The 22,256-nt window shown below is 37.3% G+C and overlaps 1 protein-coding gene across 15 annotated transcripts in view; it reads left to right on the plus strand.

Moving 5' to 3' along the window:
• Positions 1 to 22,256, plus strand: part of MYCBP2 (MYC binding protein 2) — a 267,757-nt gene that overhangs the window by 235,707 nt on the left and 9,794 nt on the right. For 13 of the 15 annotated variants that reach the window (XM_029936570.1, XM_029936574.1, XM_029936581.1 and 10 more), the window contains 14 exons: positions 207 to 446; positions 761 to 859; positions 5,013 to 5,093; positions 6,106 to 6,372; positions 7,077 to 7,360; positions 8,673 to 8,769; positions 10,279 to 10,398; positions 11,964 to 12,065; positions 12,784 to 12,912; positions 13,271 to 13,403; positions 14,700 to 14,803; positions 16,086 to 16,274; positions 16,893 to 17,000; positions 18,180 to 18,389. In XM_029936570.1, coding sequence (XP_029792430.1) covers positions 207 to 446; positions 761 to 859; positions 5,013 to 5,093; positions 6,106 to 6,372; positions 7,077 to 7,360; positions 8,673 to 8,769; positions 10,279 to 10,398; positions 11,964 to 12,065; positions 12,784 to 12,912; positions 13,271 to 13,403; positions 14,700 to 14,803; positions 16,086 to 16,274; positions 16,893 to 17,000; positions 18,180 to 18,389 — 2,163 coding nt within the window. The remainder of the gene's footprint in view (positions 1 to 206; positions 447 to 760; positions 860 to 5,012; positions 5,094 to 6,105; positions 6,373 to 7,076; positions 7,361 to 8,672; positions 8,770 to 10,278; positions 10,399 to 11,963; positions 12,066 to 12,783; positions 12,913 to 13,270; positions 13,404 to 14,699; positions 14,804 to 16,085; positions 16,275 to 16,892; positions 17,001 to 18,179; positions 18,390 to 22,256) is intronic. The other 2 variants (XM_029936573.1, XM_029936586.1) reach the window with 1 other exon arrangement.

Here is a 22,256-nt window from a genome sequence, read left to right on the forward strand (position 1 = left end):
GTATAATAGCTTCATCTGTATACTAGCTACTGTAATATTACTTATCCTCACAAGGTTTAAGTAAGATAGTGTGAAATAACATAGTAAACCTTAGTCTCTGTTCGAGTCTTTGTTATTTGAGCTTGCAGTTATTAGTGCTAAGTCTAGGACCTTGATAAGAGAGCGATATGGCTGTATCAAGTTTCTATCCCTTTTCCGTTTGCCAGGTTGACCTGGATTCCAGGCACATTGGTTGGGTAACAAGTGAACTTCCAGGAGGGGATAATCACATTATCAAGATTGAATTAAAAGGCCCAGAAAACACACTGAGAGTTCGACAAGTAAAAGTCCTGGGTTGGAAAGATGGCGAAAGCACAAAAATTGCTGGCCAGATTTCAGCCAGTGTGGCCCAGCAAAGAAACTGTGAAGCCGAGACTCTGCGGGTGTTCAGACTTATTACGTCTCAAGTGAGTGCCCTTTACTCCAGATTCTAGCACACGATACACTGAAATCCTGTCTTTTGCAGTACTAATACCAAACGGAAAGAGAATACTTTGTAAAGCTCGTTAGAAATGGCTGGCAAACATGTGGCCCATTTTCTCTTCCCCCAAACCTAAACTCCTGTGTTTCATTTTGCATGCATTAATTCTTAAAAGTAGTAGCATATAGCAACAACAGCATAGTAATATTATAAAACCTGCAGAATTAGCTCATGCATCCTTTAGCTTTCACACTAGTAATTCCTGCCATCAATTCCTTCTCACGTTTCTGTCTTTATCAGGTTTTTGGAAAGCTCATCTCTGGAGATGCTGAACCTACACCAGAGCAAGAGGAAAAAGCACTATTGTCATCACCTGAAGGAGAGGAAAAAGTATACAATGTATTTATTTGTATTCTAAAAATACTTACTTCCCTTTTTCATTTTCTTACTTTTGTTAAGTGAAATAATCCGTCTATTGCTATGGATTTTAATGGATATGTGACATTAATTTATATGAAGTTAGTATTTTTAACTTTAATTAGAAGTTGAAGAAACTATCAAAAGAAATCACCTGTTTATATATGATGTAACTAGTATTGTGAGTAGCAGCAAAACTTACTCCATACCTTGGGCTGTAGTGTTCAAATGTTAGGATTTGTAAGATTAACTTAGTCATTTACTGTACTGTGTACCATTAATCATCTTCTCTTTCCTCCATTTCCTTAATTTATCTGTTCTTCACAGTCCAGTTAAAAAATACTGTCTTCTCCAGAAATCTTCTTTATGATTTCTCCCAAATCATATGCAGTTTTCCTTCTGCTAAACTTCATAGTAATTCCTAGGAGTCTCTTCTTGATTTCTTTTATATGTTGATTTGCATACATATCTTACCTTTCCTACTGAATCATAGCTTCTTAAAGACCAAGTAAATATCTGATTTGTCCTTGTATCCATGGCATAAACACACATGCATTCAGTACATTTTTACTGGAAGAACCTGTTCTTTATATTGTCCTTGAATTTTTTTTTTTAAATGCCTATTTATTTTGAGAGAGAAAGAGCACTCACGTGCAAGTGAACTGAGCCACAGGCAGTGAGAGAGGGAGAGGGAGAATCCCAAGCAGGCTCTGCATTGTCAGCAAAGATCCCAATGCAGGGCTCAATCCCACAAACCATGAGATCATGACCTAAACCGAAATCAAGAGTCAGACACTTAGCCGACTGAGCCACTACCCAGGTGCCCCTTGAAATTTTTTTAAAAATGCAGTTACCTTTACTTATTTGGTCTACACTAAAGCACTCTACCCAAAAGGAAAACCTCATCTGTTTTCAAAAAGAGAAGTCAACCCTGAGTGGTCTCGATAATCTTACATCTTTAGATGTTCCAGATAATTACCTTGGCAGCCCTTTGAAAGATAATTTCAAGGACTTACCTGGTCTAGCCCTGAGTCTTCTGATATAGTAATGTCTAAGTCATCTATATCTTTCTATTTGGGTTCTATAGAAAATAAGATTTTATAAACTCTGGTTGTTTCTTTCAGCATCCTTTGGAGATACCATTTGAATGACGACCAAGACTATGTGACTATTCATTAAATCAACTGAATTTTAGCAAATGGCAATTTTGTGCTAAATAACTGTGATAATTGGTACCAAGCCCTCAGAAAGCTTATGTGTGTTCTTAGATATGAACAGTTCACACACCCCAAAAAAAGAAAAATCAATAGGGATATGAAAAGCACATAACCAATTTTTTTATATGCGTGAAAAAATTGCACATGTCATAAGTTTTCAGAGTACATTGAAAGTATTGTGCCCTGGAGTGGTCAGAGAAGGCTTTTGGTAGGTGCTGGCAATGAATCGGACCTGAAAGGAAATGGGTGAGGCGATGGGAGCAGGCTCATTGAAGAGGCTGGTCTAAGACTAGGAGAGTGTATGTTGGGGTGTTAAGGTTGAATGGGAAAGTTAATACTAGCGGTGAGATGCCCATGAAATAGCATAGTTGTTAAGAGAATCACTTTTTAAGTCAGGTGTTTGAAGTAAGATTTACATACAGAAAACATTCATTCTTTTAAACTCTATTGTTCAGCGACTTTTGACCAACATATAGAGTAGTAAAAAAATCATCACAATGAAGTTTTAAAACACATCACTCCTAAAATTTCCTCCTGGTCCTTTACAGTCTATCCCCTCACCTCGTGCATAGACCTTGGCAACCACTGAACTATTTTCTGCCCCTGTAGTGTTGCCTTTTTCCAGGTTCGTAGTAATGGAACCTTTTCATCAGCTTTCTTCCACTTGGTATGATGACTCTGAGATTCATCCATGTGTCACTCACTAGTTGTTTCTTTCGGTTGCTGAGAATTACGTTGTATCGATTTACCAGTACTTGGGTATCCTCTGACCTTTTGATGGATATTTGGGTTGTTTCTTCTATTTGGCTATTATTAATTAAGCTACGAACATTTGTGTACAGATTTTTGCATAGGCACACTTTCATTTCTCTTGGGTAAATATCTGAAAGTAGGACTGCTGGGTTGTGTGGTAAGTGTATGTTTAACTTAAGAAACTGCTGAATTCTTTCCAAAGTGACTGAACCATTTTACATTTTTACCAGCAATATATGAAATTCCCAATTGCTCCACATTCTCAACAGTACTTGGTATTGTTGCTCTGTTTAATTTTAGCCATTATAGCAGATAGGAAGTAGTATCTCATTAAGATCCATCTAATACTCTCTGACAATTAATAATATTGAGTAAATTTTCCTGTTTCCTTATTGCCATTTCTGTACTTTATTTAATGAAATGTCTGTTCAAATCTTTTACTCTTTTTTTTTTTAATTGGGTTGTAAGATTTTTTTTTTTATATATTGAGGATAAAGGCTCTTTAGCCATTGTGTTTTCAAATATTTTCTCCTACTCGGTGGCTTATCTTTCATGGAACAGAAGTTTATAATTTTGATAAAGTACAGTTTATCTGTTTTTTCTTGAGATCTTTCTTTTCTCATGTAATGGTGCCCTTTTCTTAGTCCTGCTCTAGTCGAGTGTCACAAATTTTGGTGTGTTGGTTATATATTTTCTTTTCATGTCATTCAGCATTTTATTCAGTCAAAATATTTTTTTATTTCCATTTTGATTTCTTCTTTGACTTCTGGGTAATTTAGAAGTTTCTTGTTTAATTATAAATATTTGGGTATTTTTCTGATACCTTTCTATTACTCTTTTCTATTTTAATTCATTGTGATCAGAGAATATACTTTGTATAATTTCAGATCTTTTAAAATTATGAATTTGAATTTTGACTCATTTTAGTGAATGTTCACATGCTCTTGAAAAGAACATGAACTCTGCTTTTCTTCTGTGATGAGGTTCTATAAATATGTTAAAGTTAGTTGACAGTTTTATTCAAGTCTTTGAGAGCTTTACTGATTTTTGTTAGTTTGCTCATTTACCTGTTCTATCAAGTACAGGAACAGTTTTGGGGCACCTGGGTGGCTCAGTCGGTTGAGCATCCGGCTTCGGCTCAGGTCATGATCTCACAGTTTGTGGGTTCGAGCCCCGCTTCAGGCTCCGTGCTGACAGCTAGCTCAGAGCCTGGAGCCTGCTTCCAATTCTGTACCTCCCAATCTCTCTCTGACCCTCCCCTGATCACACTGTCTCTCTCTGTCTCTCAAAAATAAAAATAAAAACATAGCAAAAAAAAACTTTAAAAAGTAGAGGAAAAGTTTCGAAATGTCCAGCTATATGGATTTACCTATTTTGATTTTAGTTTATCTGGGTGCCAATCTCAGCTGAATGGATGGGCACCAAAAAATGTATGGTTTTGTAGCCTATCAGGTTTTTCTCATTGTGAAGATGGGAGTTACATTGTCCTTTAGCTTTCTCTGTGCTAAGAGACGTGAAATTAAGAGTCATTTTTATTTGTAGAAGAGTGGCTTGCCTTATTTTTCTTACCTATAAAATAGAACATTAGACTTTACCTTATGGACTTATTGTGAAGATTAAATAAGAGTATATGTATCTGATAACTATGCATCTGTATATCTGTAACTTAGAAGAGTTCCATTCACATAATAAGCACTATAAACTTGCAGCCTTTATTCTTCTTCTTTATGATACATTTCTTTCATTACTGGTAGTGGTAGACTAGCCTAATTTAAGAACACCATTATCATAGAGTTTTGTTAGGATATGTTCCTTTTAACCAAATGTCATTTTCTGAATTGTTCTTCTAACATCTAAATGTGGGATATCCACAGTTTAGACCTAATCAAAATGACCCAAAATGATAAATTAAAGAAGTTCATGAAAAGAGAATATGCTTTTCTGGATTTCTTAAATTCAGAAATTTTGCTATTTTTATAGTCACCTTAACCAGTAATGATTTCTTCAGACTTTATCCTTTGTCTTAGTGTTACAGACTTCAAGTTAAAATAAATTCATCTTATAAAATAGCCTTCATAGTTATTTATCAAGATATTTTAGGATGTCAAATATACAAATTTTATTCAAAGAGCCTGGGTTTCCCCCCTCCCTTTTTCTATGTAAAGGCAACATCAGATGCCGACCTGAAAGAACATATGGTTGGAATCATATTCAGCAGGAGTAAGCTGACTAATTTACAAAAACAGGTTGGTAAATTGTCATTTCATTTGTCCACATCAGTTTTTATTTGTTTTTAGGGTGTGAAGTATTTTCCAAAATTATGGAGACTTTTTATGCTGACTCTTTTATAGGCCCTGCGGAATGTGTCTGCCTTTAGTATATTTGCATACCTGCATCACTTTAAAGATAGTATGGTTGTTAACTTTCTGATCTTGCAGCTCTTTGTTATTTCTCATTTTCAGGTAGATTGTTTCATTTTGGTGTCAAATATCCACCTAAATCAGATTTCATTTGCATGTTTTGTGTTCCTTTTCCCACTTTTCTTGTTTGTCAGTTGATTTTTTTTTTCTGAGCAATTATAGTATTAACCAAATCATTGCTAATATCTTTAATTATAAGGGGATGGAGTAGTACTAGATTGTTCATATAATGAATGGAGTACCTGGGCAACAAAAACCAGTCTTTCAAACATCTTTATTTTAACTTTTAGCATCATTTAATCTTGCTTAAATAAATAAATCTATCTGTACTTTATCTTTTTAACAGTGTTTCATTGAATCTTAAATGCTACCAGTTGTAAAATGTGCTGTTATTTCATGTATCACTAAAACACGAAAATTTGCTGCCAATTACATTGTGAATGCCATCAATTATAAAGCATATTATGAATAGAAATGTTAAAATGTGGGAGGAAAATATGCCTTAGAAATGATAAAATATGGTAATTTGCTTTTGTTTGATGTCTTAAACCACAGGTATGGGTACTGGTAACTTGTATATAAATAGTTTCTACAAAGGAGTTGATTTAAATGTTAAGATTTTTAATTATAGTTCTGCTAGTTTTCCTTAACTGTTTTTAAGATGAGTTAAGAGAACAATATGATAGAGAATTAACTGGGAGAAAGAGTGTTAAATTGAGTATCAATATTCTTGTCTCTTTTTTTTTTTTACTAGTAATAATAGTAAATCTGTAAACTAGTAAATAGTAAATCTGACTTATAAGTATGTTTTTACGTTTTTCTCATGTTGCCTCTATAGGTGTGTGCTCACATCGTCCAGGCTATTCGCATGGAAGCCACCAGAGTTCGTGAAGAGTGGGAACATGCCATTTCGAGCAAAGAAAATGCGAATTCTCAGCCCAGTGACGAAGATGCCTCCTCCGATGCCTACTGCTTCGAGCTGCTCTCCATGGTCCTAGCGCTGAGTGGCTCTAACGTGGGCCGGCAGTATCTGGCTCAGCAGCTGACTCTGCTCCAGGATCTCTTCTCTCTGCTCCACACAGCATCTCCTCGAGTCCAGAGACAGGTGACTGGTCACAGCACTTACCTTCTGACTTATTTTCTTCTACAAAACACTGCTAAAAAGTTACACTGGGAAACAGATTCACCGTAGGGTCTTAAGTGTTGATTTTTGTGTTGTTCTCCTATTTGGTTTTTTTTCTATTGTATTTTAACTCCATGCTTTATTTTTGACTCACTGTAATGAGAATATAGAAGAGCAAAATATGTTCCATTTTACTAATGTGCTGTTACGATAAAGACTATGCTGTCTACTGATTGTTTTATTACCATGAGATGTGTGGTTTTTCTTTAATATTTTTTTTTATTTTTCTTAATGTTTATTTATTTTTGAGAGGGGGGAGGGGCAGAGAGAGAGAGACAAGCAGACACAGCATCTGAAACAGGCTCCAGGCACTGAGCTATTAGCACCAGAGGCTGATGCAGGGCTCAAAGTCACTAAACATGAGATCATGACCTGAGCTGAAGTCAGGCTTAACCAACTGAGCCTCCCAGGTGCCCTCTTTAATCTTGACCAAATAAAAGACATGTCTTTTTCTTGCTGCCGTGGAGGGGTACTTACCACTGGAGAAATTAAAAATAGTGTTTAAGTCCTATTTCTGTCCTTCTCAAAGCTTGAGGTCATAGAAGGGCAGCAGGGCACATTAACAAAGGAAAATGTTAGAATACCAGTCTTTATGAGGAATTCTTCCCTTTCATTTTTCTTATCAGGTAACCTCCTTACTAAGACGAGTGTTGCCTGAAGTGACTCCTAATCGTCTTGCCAGCATCATAGGAGTGAAATCCCTCCCCCCAGCAGACATCAGTGATATCATTCACTCAACAGAGAAGGGAGATTGGAACAAACTAGGTATCTTGGACATGTTTCTAGGATGCATTGCCAAAGCACTCACAGTACAGCTCAAAGCCAAAGGAACTACCATCACAGGAACAGCTGGTACCACTGTGGGCAAAGGTGTCACCACAGTCACTCTTCCAATGATTTTCAATTCCAGGTTGGTCATTGCATCTGTTTTAGTATTAAAATAGAGCAGAGGGAACTACTATTTGGAGAATTAAGACAGGATTTCAAATTGTACCTCGTTAGCTTGTTCACCAAACAGAAACCATAAACAACTAATCTGTATGAAAGAGAATGCCATACGTAATAAAAGTGTCATTTCAAGTTAGTGGGGAAAGGAAGGTGTGCTGAATATGTGATATTAGAATATTTCTCATGTAAAAAAAAGATTGAAGGCCGCTGTCTCACACCATATACAAAAGTGAACTTGAGATCAATTAAACTTTATGTATATTTCTTTTAACACTCTTCTAGGACAAATTTTAGAAGAACATTTCTATAATCTTCAATCCAGGAAGACCTCCTTAAAACAGAACCAAAAAATCAGAGGAAAAGATTCACAGATTTGGCTATATAAGAATGAAAGTGAACTGATAGACAATAATATTAAAATGTTTTTAAAATATAAACTGACCTGGAAAAATTATGTAACACCTATACAGTAGAGCATGAATTATTAGTTATAATATTTTTTAAATGGCTACAAATTAATTAGAAAAGACAAAAAACTGATAGAAAAATATATGATGAGCAGTTAGTCCTGAGATAAAACAATAGGAAAATATCTTTGTTTTGTCAGCATTATGAAGAAATAGGCATTGTGACATCTAATGTAGATTGCTACAGCCTTTTTGGATATTAATTTAATAACATATCACTGTATTTAAAATATGCTTACCTTTGATCTCCCAAATGTTTGTACTTACGGACAAAGATATGTGCAAGTTTGTTGCAGAATTGTGTGTAACACCAGAAAATTAGACATCTAGAACAGTACTAGTCAAAGAATCAGTCCATGATATCAAGCAAATAACACTAGAATATAAATCAGTGTACTGCTCTCTTCTTCCAGATAGTCTTGCAAAGGGAAAAAAAAATGTCAGCTGAAATAAACAGTAGAATACCCAGTGACGTAATTGACATTGACATATTCTGGTGCAAGCCCTCAATATATCTGTGGATTCGTAACAAATAGTTTGTGGTCTGTGGATGTACTTTGAACAGCAATGTTCTAGAAGATGCTGGGTATGAAAATAATATATAAACAAATATTTGGAAGGGAACATGTATCAGAATAGCCATTTTCTTGGGGTTGAAAAGAAGGTTATGAATAATATTTTGAATAATTTTTTTCAAAATACTTTGAATCATTTAAAAAGTTAAAATACATGCTGAAATAGCAGTTTTCATTGTATTTATTTGTAACCGTCACTGATTGTTTTGCAAATGCTGGCTTTTCTTTGTAGTTATGTTCGAAGAGGTGAAAGTCATTGGTGGATGAAGGGCTCAACTCCTACCCAGATCTCAGAGATCATCATTAAACTTATTAAAGATATGGCAGCAGTGAGTTCCATCTTCCTGATCATTATGTCAATGAAGTGCAATAGAAATCTGATTAAACCAGGCAGTTTAATTCTACTACATTAGTGTGATTTTGCTTTACTTAAAGCCTCTGTTTCGTAGGTTAATGCACCGTTTGTCTTTTTAGTCAGTAATATATTTGTTTTTCGTGTAAACTTCATTTCAGGCTTCCCAATTAATTTACTTGAGAATTGTTAGTCTTCTAAAACTTTAAAACTTAAGTAAAATATACTTTTTGAGCTCTACAAATCAGCCAGAATCCAAAAACCTAAAGGATAAACAGAGTTCCCTAAAGTTAAAGTTTCTCATTCTTGTTAGTTCTCTCCTAGTTTATAAAACTTTTACTCTTCTTTATTAATATCCTCTATCGCTGTCTTTAGATGTTAGCTTTCTAGGGAGATCTGGGAGTGTGGAGGAAAGGGAACTGTTTCTCCAGAGTACATGGCTCGTACTGTTGGCTCCATATTGCTAGTTTTCTCACATTCCATTGTACTTCCAGGCTGAGGGGGCACAGTCCTGGGGAGTGTGGACTCCTGAGAAGCAGACCAGATGGAAGGCATTTTGGAGGAGGAGGAACTGCCCTTTGTTTTGCTCTGTTTTGTTTTGTTTGCTTTTAGAGAAAGAGAGAGCACTGAGCAAGGGGAGAAGTGGAGATGGGGTTGGAGAGAGAATGAGAGAGAGAGAACCTCAAGCAGGCTTCACACCCAGCATGGAGCCATATGCAAGGCTCGACCCCAGGGAACCATGACCTGAGCCAAAATCAAGAGTTGGCCACTCAGTCCACCGAGCTACCCAGGCGCCAATGGAATCTCTTTTAAGAGATTGATAGCATGTGGGTGGGAGGCTAGAGCAGATATTCTGGGGAAATATGAAGTTCTGTCACTTTTCCCAACAGCCAGGATATTTCCTCAATCAGTGAAATGGAGAACTTACTCATTTCTCAGCCAGTCTTTCTCAAGCTGTTCACTAGATTAAAATGTTTAGGAAAAATACTTAGGAATACCTAAATTTTATAATAGTCAAGTGTTTATATTCAGCAAAAATCAATTTAGCAAATAAAGTCATTGTAATTTAAACCCATTTATGCTCTTGGGTTCTAGTAATATGCATCTGAAAGCACTTAGGTTAGCAATATGAATTTTGTGTTAAATAACAAGTCTTCAAACTCAGAATGTCTCCAGCATAGATACCGTAGTACTTCTATTATGTTTATCTAAATGTAAGAGGAAAAATATCCTTGAGCTCTATAGGAAAAGAGTGTTAAGACCTAATTTTTTATTGACTTTCCATTCATTAAAATAGTGATTAGAAGTTGAGTTTTTCATAGAGTTATGATGGGTTTTTATTTTAAAAGTATGACCCTTGTTTTAAAGTTGCACTAATAAATAAATCTTTCCTTGTTGGTGAGAGATATTATTTAAGAGAAGAGAATTTACTAGTGTGATTATACATTTCTGGTCACTTATTCAACTATTCTCTCCTGCTCAATAGGGTCATCTATCTGAAGCATGGTCCCGAGTGACAAAAAATGCCATAGCAGAAACCATCATTGCCTTGACCAAGATGGAGGAAGAATTTAGGTCTCCAGTGAGATGTATCGCAACAACTAGGGTAGGAGTTTCTTTTCAGTCAGCTCTTTATTGTTGAGTGTTCTCTTTCTCATAATAGATTGGAATAAACTTAAATCTATAAGTCAGATTAATCCAATTATTTTAACCAAATATTCTATTTATCGAAAATGTGTTATTGGCTTTTATGAATTGTGAGCTAAGTATAATGGTTATAAACATTCACATTTACTATTATATGTTCTCTCACTTGTTTTTGTTATTATTAGGAAGCTAAGGATAAACTAGTTAGAAAAGGCCAAGTTACCTTGTGTGGTCTTTCTGATGGTGTATTTACTGTACCTTATACAGAAAATCTAGTGCCACCATTATGCTCAGATACACTGAAAGTCCTTTGAAGACCAGGCCCTCCCTACTCATTTTGTTTGGCTCAATTCTTCTAAAGTAGAGCCTACCTACTGGATTTATAGGCCTTTTTTCTAAAAAAGCAAAGAATGTCTTCCCAGAGCAGGGTGGGGCAGAATCTCTTAGGGAGTAGGATTGCATTCTTCAGCCGAGACCTCTGTACTAATCTTTACCCTACGAAATTTCACATCCTGTGTACTTCCAAAGAGATTAGGGATTTCCTTGAAGCCAGGGCAGTCTGGCAGCATTAGGAATAGAAGTAAACACTGGCAGAAATAGCTCTATGTAATCTTCAAAAGTCTGTGAAAGAAAACAAATTGTATTTCTCGAGGGCAGAAGAGGCCACCTGGCACTCTGCTGCTAGTGAGTGTGACGTGTGAGGCGTTACTCTGACAACACCGCTTTTCCACCACACATGCGCTCTTTTTCACCCCGCTCTCCTCTTTGCTTACTTTGTTTTTCTTTGTTTTGTTTTGTTTTTCTGATTTTTCCGTCTTACTCTTCATCTCTATTTACTCTTAACAACTTTTTACGTAATTAACTATTTCTCAGTCATGAAGAAATGTATCATTCTATGTAAAACTGAATTTTAACCCTTTAAGCCCCAGAAAGTTTTAAACTATTTTTGAGGGCTATTTTCTAAAGTTTGTTAGACACATCCTAGTTCCTGACAAAGTACACCAAGCATAGTGCTAGGCATTTAGAGGTGTAGAAAGACTTCTGAGGAGCTGTTATTATCAAGAAGAATTTAATAGGTGCCCGCTTACCTACTCATGGGACTGTGTAAAATTAGAGAGTCATTGTGCCCCTCTTCCTTGGAATGTAGTGCCTCAGGCAGATGATGCTATATGGAAAAATTTGCAAGAGGCATTGGTACAGTAAATATTCAGTGTGTAAATTCATTTATTGATAGAATGTTTATATATCATAATGAGGGATAATTTTACAGGTCAGGTAAGAAACAGAATGGTTCTTCAGCAGTGATTTTATTCAGTAAATATGTGAGTGCCTACTGGTGCATGGCACATACAGCAATGAGCGTGTGTGCCTGGCACCACATCAGGGAAACTGGAATGTTTTCAAATTTTTTCACGTTTTCAAATTCAGCTGGCATTTGTTGAGCTGTTATCCTGGGTCAGGCGGTGAGTGTTTTATAAGTCTTTTCTAAAAACTCAGTGTTGTGACAGCCTTTCCTTTTAACAGCTCTGGCTTGCTCTAGCATCACTGTGCGTGCTGGATCAGGACCATGTGGATCGGCTCTCCTCAGGGAGATGGATGGGAAAGGATGGACAGCAGAAACAGATGGTAAGATCAGAATTGTTTTATAAAACATGGCTTCAGGTCTTGTTTTTCTTTATAAGTAAGCTTTAGCTTAGCTTAAAACAAAAAACCTGCAAGTCCACAATCACTGGAAAATTGTGTCACATTGCCCAAGTCATCTCACAAGTCTGTTTCACTTAGGGTCCTCTCTTCATAGTATATTAGGGGCTTTAATTACTGTATACGCGAGCTTTTCCCTTCTTGAGCCATGTTTCCACCACATCCAAATGTGCTTTTAGCCACACTCTCATTTTAAGAGATGCACCATGGCATACCATGTATTCACAAATATCCAGTACTTAAAGTAGGTTTGACAAGTGTGCCTACATTCACTGGAAGGAAGGACATTATATAGGCCCTTTCAACATTTTCTCATTAACGCTAAGTTAAAAAATGAATCATATATTCATTTAGCATACAGAATGTTTGAACATAGGGGGAGAAAATGTCTTAAGTCATTAAAGTATACATGTTTATTCTATTAATCATTGAACCTGCTCACCACATTAATTATTGAATTAGGGGTTTGGAGTGATTTTTATATTTAAGTACACTTGCCATAAATCTGTTTAAGGTTCAGATTCCAAGTTCCCAGTAGACTTCAGAACAATAACATTGTTATGAATAAGTTACATTTCATTTGTATATGTGTCTGAAACTTTCTTGTTATTGTAATGTAACATGTGGGAATGCCTTGTTTCAGCCTATGTGTGACAACCATGATGATGGAGAAACCGCAGCCATCATTTTATGCAACGTGTGTGGAAATCTGTGCACCGACTGTGACAGGTTCCTTCATCTTCATCGGCGAACCAAAACCCATCAAAGACAGGTGAAAATGACTGTCTTTACACGCAGAACAGCCTCTGGAGCATAAGATGCATCCAATAAATTTTGAAATAAATGCGGGAAGGAGGCTTGGTGTAATGGGAAGAAGAGACCTCAGTGAAGTTCCCAACTGCTTCACTTACCAGCTGGGTAAAAAGACAGTTGTGTAGCCTCTCTGAGACTTCATTTCCACATTTTGAAAAATGGGGTTGTTGTGAAGATTCAGGACAAGATTGGAAATACCTGAAACTTCTTAGAGTGCTTTGTAAATAAAAGCATTATTTTTGAGTGATTAAATATTACGCTTCCTCTTTCCCTGTGATAAATTAAGTATTTTCCCCTTTTCTTTAATGAAACACTAGGTCTTCAAAGAGGAAGAAGAAGCTATAAAGGTTGACCTTCATGAGGGTTGTGGTAGAACCAAATTGTTCTGGTTGATGGCGCTAGCAGATTCAAAAACAATGAAGGCAATGGTGGAGTTCCGAGAGCACACAGGTAAAAGAGGACTTACGGTTGAAGCATGCCTTCAAAACAGGTTAACCCAAGACCACTGATGATGATTGAACTGGATGATACTAATGTGAATTATTTAATGTGGATTATTTTGAATATATTCTGGTAACTGTGGCATCACTGATCACTGTATTATTATGTTTACTAGGCAGTGTTACATAGTTGAGAGAACATTGGACTACAAGTCGGGAAACCTGTTTGTCCCTCGCTAGCTGTGTTACCTTGAGCAAATCATTTTATCTCCTCAATATGTGGTTTTTCATTTTTGATTTTTTTTCTAAAGTAAATCTGGTTATATTCGCACCTTAGAGTTACATTGAATCTTATGAATTCTTAATTTTCAGCACCTCTGTAGTCTGCGATTTGTCTGACTGACACAAGATTGTGATGTTGGAGTTAAGTGCAAATCTAGACAAATTTAACTCTAAATATTTTTCATGCTGCAAGAGCATGGTCTTTCTTTCTCATAGATGATTTCTTTTTCTCCTGTCATCTAATAGGGCCATATAATGCATTAATAAATGTTCCTAATGTTGAACCATTCTTGTATTCATGAATTAAACTATCCGTTAAAAAAATGTTTTCCTATAAATATTGCTGAATTCTGTGTATTACTATTACATTTAGAATTTTTGTATATGTGTTTTAAATAGATGCATTTTTGAAACTTTTCTATTCTTTTTCCTGTTCTTATTTTCTTGATTCTGTTACTTCTTTGATGATTTCAGACATTTAATTTCCTTTTCATACTGCTTTGTCAATTCTAGTTCCTTGGATGGGAATTCTTCAATTTTTTAAGTTTCATATTATCTGATGATAGGGTTTTTTTTAATGCCTTATAATTTTGTTATTGTTGAAGTTTTTAAAGAGTTATCTTTCTTCTGTGTATTCCTACCTAATTTTTATTATATTTGTATGTGCAAAATATATTTATCTGGGGATGTCTGGGTGGCTCAGTCGGTTAAGCGGCCGACTTCAGCTCAGGTCATGATCTCGTGGTTTGCGGGTTTAAGCCCCGTGTCAGGGGGCTTACATATATCTATATCTGTGCTTTCAGAGCTGGGGATTCGTCTTATCTGCTCAACTTCCTATCTGGCTTCAGATAGATCTTCAGTTTCTTTCTTGTCCTTCTACTGTAAAACTGCCAGGCTGATTTCCCAGTGATAGCAACTGATACACACCTGGTTCTCTTGTTGGCTTTTTTTTTAATTTAACTGTATTAAAATATGTGGAAAACATATCCTTAAGTAGGATTTTTCTTTTTCTGCTTGAACCTAGGCAAACCCACCACAAGTAGCTCAGAAGCATGCCGCTTCTGTGGTTCCAGGAGTGGAACGGAGTTATCTGCTGTTGGCAGTGTTTGTTCTGATGCAGATTGCCAGGTGAGCGTACAGTGAGACAGTCAGGCTGTCCCAGTAAGGACTAGCCTGTATTCCCTCGGGACACATTTACTTCGTATAAATAAGAGTTAGAGCTCAGCATCACTTCAGCTTTCTAAGTTGGTATATTCCCCATGTCAAGAGTTAAATTCTTTAAAAAAAAAAAAAAAAGAGTTAAAACCTTGGGGCACCAGGGTGACTCAGTCAGTTGGGTGTCCAACTTCAGCGCAGGTCATGATCTCACCATTCATGAGTTTGAGGCTTACGTCGGGCTCTGTGCTGACAGCTCAGAGCCTGGAGCCTGCTTTGGATTCTGTGTCCCTCTCTCTGTGCCCCTCCCTGCTCGTGCTCTATCTTTCTCTCAAAAATAAACACACACTTAAAAAAATTTTTTTAAAGAGTTAAATTCTTTATCAGAGCTAGAGAACAGATCAGATAAGTTTCTCAAGCCCAAACTAGATTGTGTGTTTTTATTAGCTACCACCATAATATATGTTTAATGTTTGCTTTTGTGCTATAAGCAGGTAAAAATCTGTCTGCATGACCTTTACCTCTTACATACTTTACTCACTTATTTCCCTATAAAAAACTTCCAGTATTTAAGAGTTCTTTAGTTCTGAACGTCCATACACATATTCCATGCTATCCAAGTATTTTCAGTTCCTTTAGTCAGTTAACAAGAATTTGAATAGGGCTCTGCTATGAAAGATACCTGTATATTTTTATACCATTTTAGTGAGGAGATAGGTAATGATAGGGAGATTGTATATCAGGAATTTTTCTGCTTCAGGACTATGCATGAAAATAAATAGATTAAAATTATTTTTCACTTTTTTATCAGCATTCCCTTTATGTAAAATGAAAATTTAGAACAAACTGTGGGTTGATGGTAGGGGGAGGAGGGGGGGAAAATGGGTGATGGGCATTGAAGAGGGCACTTGTTGGGATGAGCACTGGGCTTTGGGTATAAGTGAAGAATCACGGGACTCTACCCTCAAAATCAGGAGCACACTGTACACACTGTATGTTAGCCAGCTTACTATAAATTATATTTTTTACGTTATACATTAAAAATTTTTGGATTAAAATTAAAAATTACACATTAAAAATCTTGCTGATGTTTAAGTTATATTCAAATGAAGAATTAAAAATAACCTTATTGTTACATAACCTTAATGTATATTTCCTGTGGGAAATATCTTGGAAAATTAATATACTGGATAGAATTACCAGGATATATGCCCTTTTTGGTATTTTGAACGTCATTATAATTTATTTTTAATAGGAATATGCTAAGATAGCCTGCAGTAAGACGCATCCTTGTGGCCACCCGTGTGGAGGTGTCAAAAATGAAGAGCGCTGTCTGCCCTGTCTCCACGGCTGTGATAAGAGTGCCACCACCCTGAAGCAGGACGCCGATGACATGTGCATGATCTGCTTCACTGAGGCGCTCTCAGCAGCTCCCGCCATTCAGGTGGCCTCCGCTCTTACAGCATTCAAAGTGTCTAGAACTTAAGACGGGAAGTATAAATGTGTTTGTTAAATATATCACTGAACCTATTTTATATCACTGGAAGAAAATGTCCCACTAACAGCTTTCAGTTTCTTAAAGAGCAAATTCCATCCCTTTATGTTTCTGTCCATTTTATGTGCTGAGCTTTAATTTGTGATTTGTGTGAGCCTGTATGACCAACAGAACGTATAAAATGTTCTTAAGGGAGGAAAAAGTAATAAGGTTATCTAGCAACCACTCTCTTCTTAATTTCAAAAGCCCAGAATGGTAGCGGTATGTAATTGATAAATGTACCTGTGTATGTGGTGCATATGCCTACAGGTGAGTAATTTTAAATTGCCCCCTAACCAGGCTTACTCTTTTAAGCTTTAATACGTGAGTGGTAATGAATTGGGAGAAGCTGAAGGTCTAGTATATAATATATCATGAATAACAGAGAAGAACTGAAATTTCATTGTTTTAAATTTGATTTTTCTCTTATCTGCTTTAACCTTGCATTTAGCATTGAATAATATGCCGTTTATTCAAGTGTTTATCGTTAACCCCTTTGCTTACATCCCTTTCCTTTTTTAATTCAAGCTGGACTGTAGTCACGTATTCCACTTGCAGTGCTGCCGACGAGTTTTGGAAAACAGATGGCTTGGTCCAAGGATAACATTTGGCTTTATATCTTGTCCCATTTGCAAGGTATGGAGGGAATCAGAAACTACCTACTTTCTATTTTTATCTTTATCTTCATCTTTCAGAATAAACATGTCAGCATCTCTTGGTGTCCTTCCCAGTTTACTTTTTACTCCCAGTTTCTGCTCTTTTCATCCAGGTGTGCCAGAGAGTATTATAAGATCCCTCTATCTATCTATTAGAATGCATTTCAAAACAGCAAATGTCAATTAAAAGCTATTTAAATAGAATTAAACATATTGCATCCGAAAATTCATTTAGACATCATCATGCGTAGTGTTCATCACCATTTTCAGACCAGGTCGTGTGACGTGACAGCACATGACTATCAAAACAAATGAGCCTCTGAGGCTTGTAGTTGCTTATACCTGCCAATAAATATGAGGTCTGGGTTTTCAGGGCCATTAAGGTAGATTCATTTAGAGTGTACGTAAAATAAGGAGAAAATTTTTGACATTTTGACATCTCTTTAAAGATTGCAAACAGAGTAGCAACCTGTTTTGGCAAGCCAGTGATGATTCACAAAAAACCCTTTGTTTAATAATATAATTGACAGTACTTTCTCTAGTAATTCTTCATTCCTTCTTGTTCTATTAAGTTATCTCTGTTTCCTTCAGATGTGCAGACTGGTGTAAAGGGTCTTATAAGATGGAAAGACTTAGCACAAACATTGCTTAGTTAGACTGAGGAACAATCAAAAAGATTGCAGTAAATCATTTCCTCTCTCTTCTTATACGGTGCCGCAGAAAAGGCCACATTTAGGAAATGATACACGAAGGTGATGTAGAGAACACGGCCTCCTCATGCCTGTCACCTGACACTCCACGCCGCCCCCGACAACCAGCACCCGCAGAGGGGGGAGGCCTTATTTGTGGCAGCAAGGAGCCGTTCACTCCCAGAAGAGCTAAGGCAGCAGGAGATGTATTTCAGACTCAGGAAATAGGAAGCTAATAAAACAGAATTTTCATGTTTTGTGTCCCATTTGCCCCCATTTTCCCTGATCTTGGAAAAATGTGAGCCTGTTAGGGTTTTACAGAATTATTTTTAAATGGTATTTTTTTTTAGAAAATGTGCTCTCTGGTTATTTCCTACCACAGTGCTTAGTTCTTAAGTGCTCACTTAAGTATTTGTTGAATTCATAAATAAATGATTCTGTTAAAGAATGTTCATCTTTTTAAATTTCAGAACAAAATAAATCATATAGTATTAAAAGACCTGCTCGATCCAATAAAAGATCTCTATGAAGATGTCAGAAGAAAAGCCTTAATGAGATTGGAATATGAAGGTCTGCATAAGAGTGAAGCTATCACAACTCCCGGTGTGAGATTTTATAATGACCCAGCTGGCTATGCCATGAATAGATATGCATATTATGTCTGCTACAAATGCAGAAAGGTATGCTATAAATTATCGTGGGAATTTTTAAGAACTAGACATTACTGGGCGATTAACTGGTGTGTATAATGATATCGAATTCTTATATCTTAAGTCTGAAGTTAAAAATGAGAAAGCTTGATACTATGTTTTAAGTTGAGTATTTTTACTTAATTTGTTCTGGGACTTTTTTTTAACCTATACAAACTCTGGGATTTTTTTAGCCTACCCAAACGATTTCCAAAGCACGTAACATTTCTATAGACAAGCCACTTCACATCAGTAATCTTTTGTTTGCCAAATCCAGTTGGTTCTTAAATAAACTTCTCTTACTTTACTCTTTTCACCATTTCCTCATTTAAATTCCTTGGCTTCCAAGACACTACTCTTGATATTCTCTTTCTTTCTGATTATCTGTCTTTAACTCCTTTATAAAGTTCCTTTTCATTTACCTACTCCTTACAGATTTAGTTTCTCCACACTGTATTCTTGCCTAATTATAACCTTCCTACCTTTGTAGAGCTCTTGTTCACCAAACATCTGTACCATTCTGACCTTGCAAAACTTTTGAGATTTAGATACAGATGTTTAGCTGCTTACCAGAAATTTTAATTTCTCACAGGTACTTCAAAGTCCAAGTAAGGAATACTTCATTCATCGACTTCGACTTTCTCACTGTCTAGTCTTTACTTACAAAGTCTTGTCACTTCTGTCTCTGAATATCTCTGAGTTATTTTTTGCTATTACAACTTCAGCAAGCCTAATCATTTTCTCTGGTAATTATAGTAGCCTTCTTTTTTTTTTTTAGATTATTTTTTTAATAGTTTATTGTCAAATTGGTTTCCATACAACACCCAGTGCTCTTCCCCACAAATACCCTCCACCATCACCACCACCTCTTTTCCTCCTCCCCCTTCCCCTTCAACTCTCAGTTCATTTTCAGCATTCAGCAGTCTCTCAAGTTTTGTGTCCCTCTCTCTCTCCAACTCTCTTTCCCTCTTCCCCTCTCCCAGGTCCTCCATTAGGTTTCTCCTGTTTTCCTGTTAGACCTATGAGTGCAAACATATGGTTTCTGTCCTTCTCTGCCTGACTTATTTCACTTAGCATGCCACCCTCAAGGTCCATCCACTTTCCTACAAATGGCCATATTTCATTATTTCTCATTGCCATGTAGTACTCCATTGTGTATATATACCACATCTTCTTGATCCACTCATCAGGTGATGGACATTTAGGCTCTTTCCATGATTTGGCTATTGTTGACAGTGCTGCTATGAACATGTGGAGTACATACATCAGCACTTCTGTATCCCTTGGGCATATCCCTAGCAGTGCTATTGCTGGGTCATAAGGGAGTTCTCTGGATAGTTTTTTGAGGAACCTCCACACTGCTTTCCGGAGTGGCTGCACCAGTTTACATTCCCACCAACAGTATAGGAGGGGGGCAGGAGATTTTAGAACTTAAACATATTTGTTTAGAGTCATTGTGTTCTCCCTAGAATTCATGTTTATAGTGGTGTCTCTGGCACCTTGTATTCTTTGCAACGTTTCCCTCATAGAGTCCCTCTTAGGATTTCTTGTAGGTCTGGTTTGGTGGTCATGAATTCTCTCAATTTTTGTTTATTTGGGAACACTTTTATCTCTCCTTCTATTTTGAATGACAGGCTTGCTGGATAAAGGATTCTTGGCTGCATGTTTTTTCTGTTAATCACATTGAAGATTTCCTGCCATTCCTTCCTGGCCTGCCAAGTTTCATTCGATAGGTCTGTAACCACTCTGATAGGTTTCCCTTTGTACGTGAGGGCCCTTTTCTCCCTAGCTGCTTTCAGAATTCTCTCTTTATCTTTATATTTTGCCAGTTTCACTATGATATGTCGTGCCGAAGGCCGAATCAGGTTACGTCTTAAGGGGTCCTTTGTGCCTCTTGAATTTGAATGTCTATTTCTTGCCCAGATTTGGGAAATTCTCAGTTATAATTTGATCTAGTATCCCTTCAGGACCTTTCTCTCTATCTTCCTCTTCAGGAATTCCTATGATACAAATGTTGTTCTGCTTGATTGTATCACTCAGATCTCGAATTCTCCTTTCCTGCTCCTGGATTAATTTCTCTTTTTTTCAGCTTCCTCTTTTGCTATAACTATATCTTCTAATTCACCTATTCTTCTCTCTGCCTCATCAATCCTTGAGGTGGCTGCCTCCAGTTCGTTATTCACCTCATCTATAGCCTTTTTTAACTCATGACAGTGCCTAGTGATTGTCTCAGTTGATTTGTTGATGCTTTTCTCAACCCCAGCGATTAATTTTATGACAAGTTTTTTAAATTCTTGATCTGGTATGTTGTCTAGATCTGCCTTGAGCAGTTCTGTGGCTGTAACTTCCTCCTGGAGGTTCTTCAGGGGAGAGTTCCTTCGTTTTGTCATTTTTGCTAGTTTTCTATCTCTTGTCACCTTTAGAAAGCTCGTTGTGCACTGTGCACCTATTAATATTTCTCTGTTAAAGGAGGCTTATTGACTGTCCAGGGCCTGTCGTTTCAGCAAATATTCTTTTAATGGTGTCTCTCAGTTTCTCTTGCTGTGCCTTTGAATATTTTATTTCCCTACTCAGCAGTATTTGGGACTCGCCGTCATGCACACTTTGGCTTGTTTCTTGGTGTAGCCCTAACAGGGAAACAGACAGACAAACACAGAGGGAACAGTAACACACAAACGCACAGACAAATCAAACAAACAAACACATTAACAGGGGGAAAGAAAATAAAGAGAATGGAGAGGAAAGAGATGAAGAGAAGAAGAAAAGAAAAAGGAAAAAAAAGAAAAAAAATAAAGAAAGGGGGTCAGAGATAACAAAGGAAAGCGGACAGTCTAAAAGTGTATGACCAGTTGAGGGGAGAGGTAGGGATGAGATAGAGGAGAATATATCTGGATTGCGAGAAGGTAAAAAAATGGGAGAAAGGAGAAAGGAAAAAAAGGAGTAAAAATTTTAAAAAATTTAAGTAAAAAAAAGTAATAATAATAAAATACATACAGATAAAGAAAAGAAAAAAATTATTTAAAAAAAGAAAAAGCAGCTCCCCCTCGTGGATAGGCGTGGTTTGATGTGATAGGTCTTAGAGGCTGCTCTCAGAGGCTCCGCCTTGGTGTCTACAGAGATTAGATAGGCAGCACGCCAAGCCCCGCTGGACTACACACTGTAGGCCACTCTAATGAGTCTGATCTCCTTGTGCCGCAGTTGAGCTGAGTTGTATTTTCCAGGCCTGCCTCGGTTCAAAGTTCCAGTCCATGCACTTTTATGTTACCACAGATGAGATGTATTTGCTTTGGTGACTGCCTTCTTAGGGGGAGGAATCAGTTTGCCTTGGCTCAGGCTGGGATTTCAGCTGCCCCTGCCTGAGGCGAGATGCACAGCAGGAGGTGAAGTGTGCCCTGTCACAGACCCAACCCCCCAGCCGGGATCGAATGAGTTGGGGGAGGAATGAGTGCGCAGCTGTTGCCTGCTGGAAATGAGCTGGGAGCTCCTGCAGCCTGAGTGCGCACCCAGGTCTCCACCACCTCCAACTCCCTGCCAGGATTGCGCAGAGGTGGGGGCTATTTTTTCCCTGTTGTCACCCAGGATTCAGGGTTTGCGCAGCCAATGCTGGGGGCAAGATGCGCTGTGGAAATGAGGTGTGTGCTCCCACTCCCAAAACCGAGGTCGAAGTGAGCACCCCTGACACCGCTGCTGTAGCCGTCACCGACTCCTTGCCAAGATGGCGCTGGGCTGGAAGCTGTTCCTTCCCTTGCGCCACCTGGGTTCGGGATTTAGGCTACCCAGCAGTTATCTATGGAGTGAGCTTCTCTCCAAGCACGGTTAAGCGTTTTTTACCTCTTCCCCAGAGACAGTACTATGAGC

This window comes from Suricata suricatta, chromosome 4, assembly GCF_006229205.1.
Source record: "Suricata suricatta isolate VVHF042 chromosome 4, meerkat_22Aug2017_6uvM2_HiC, whole genome shotgun sequence".
Lineage (NCBI taxonomy): Eukaryota > Metazoa > Chordata > Mammalia > Carnivora > Herpestidae > Suricata > Suricata suricatta.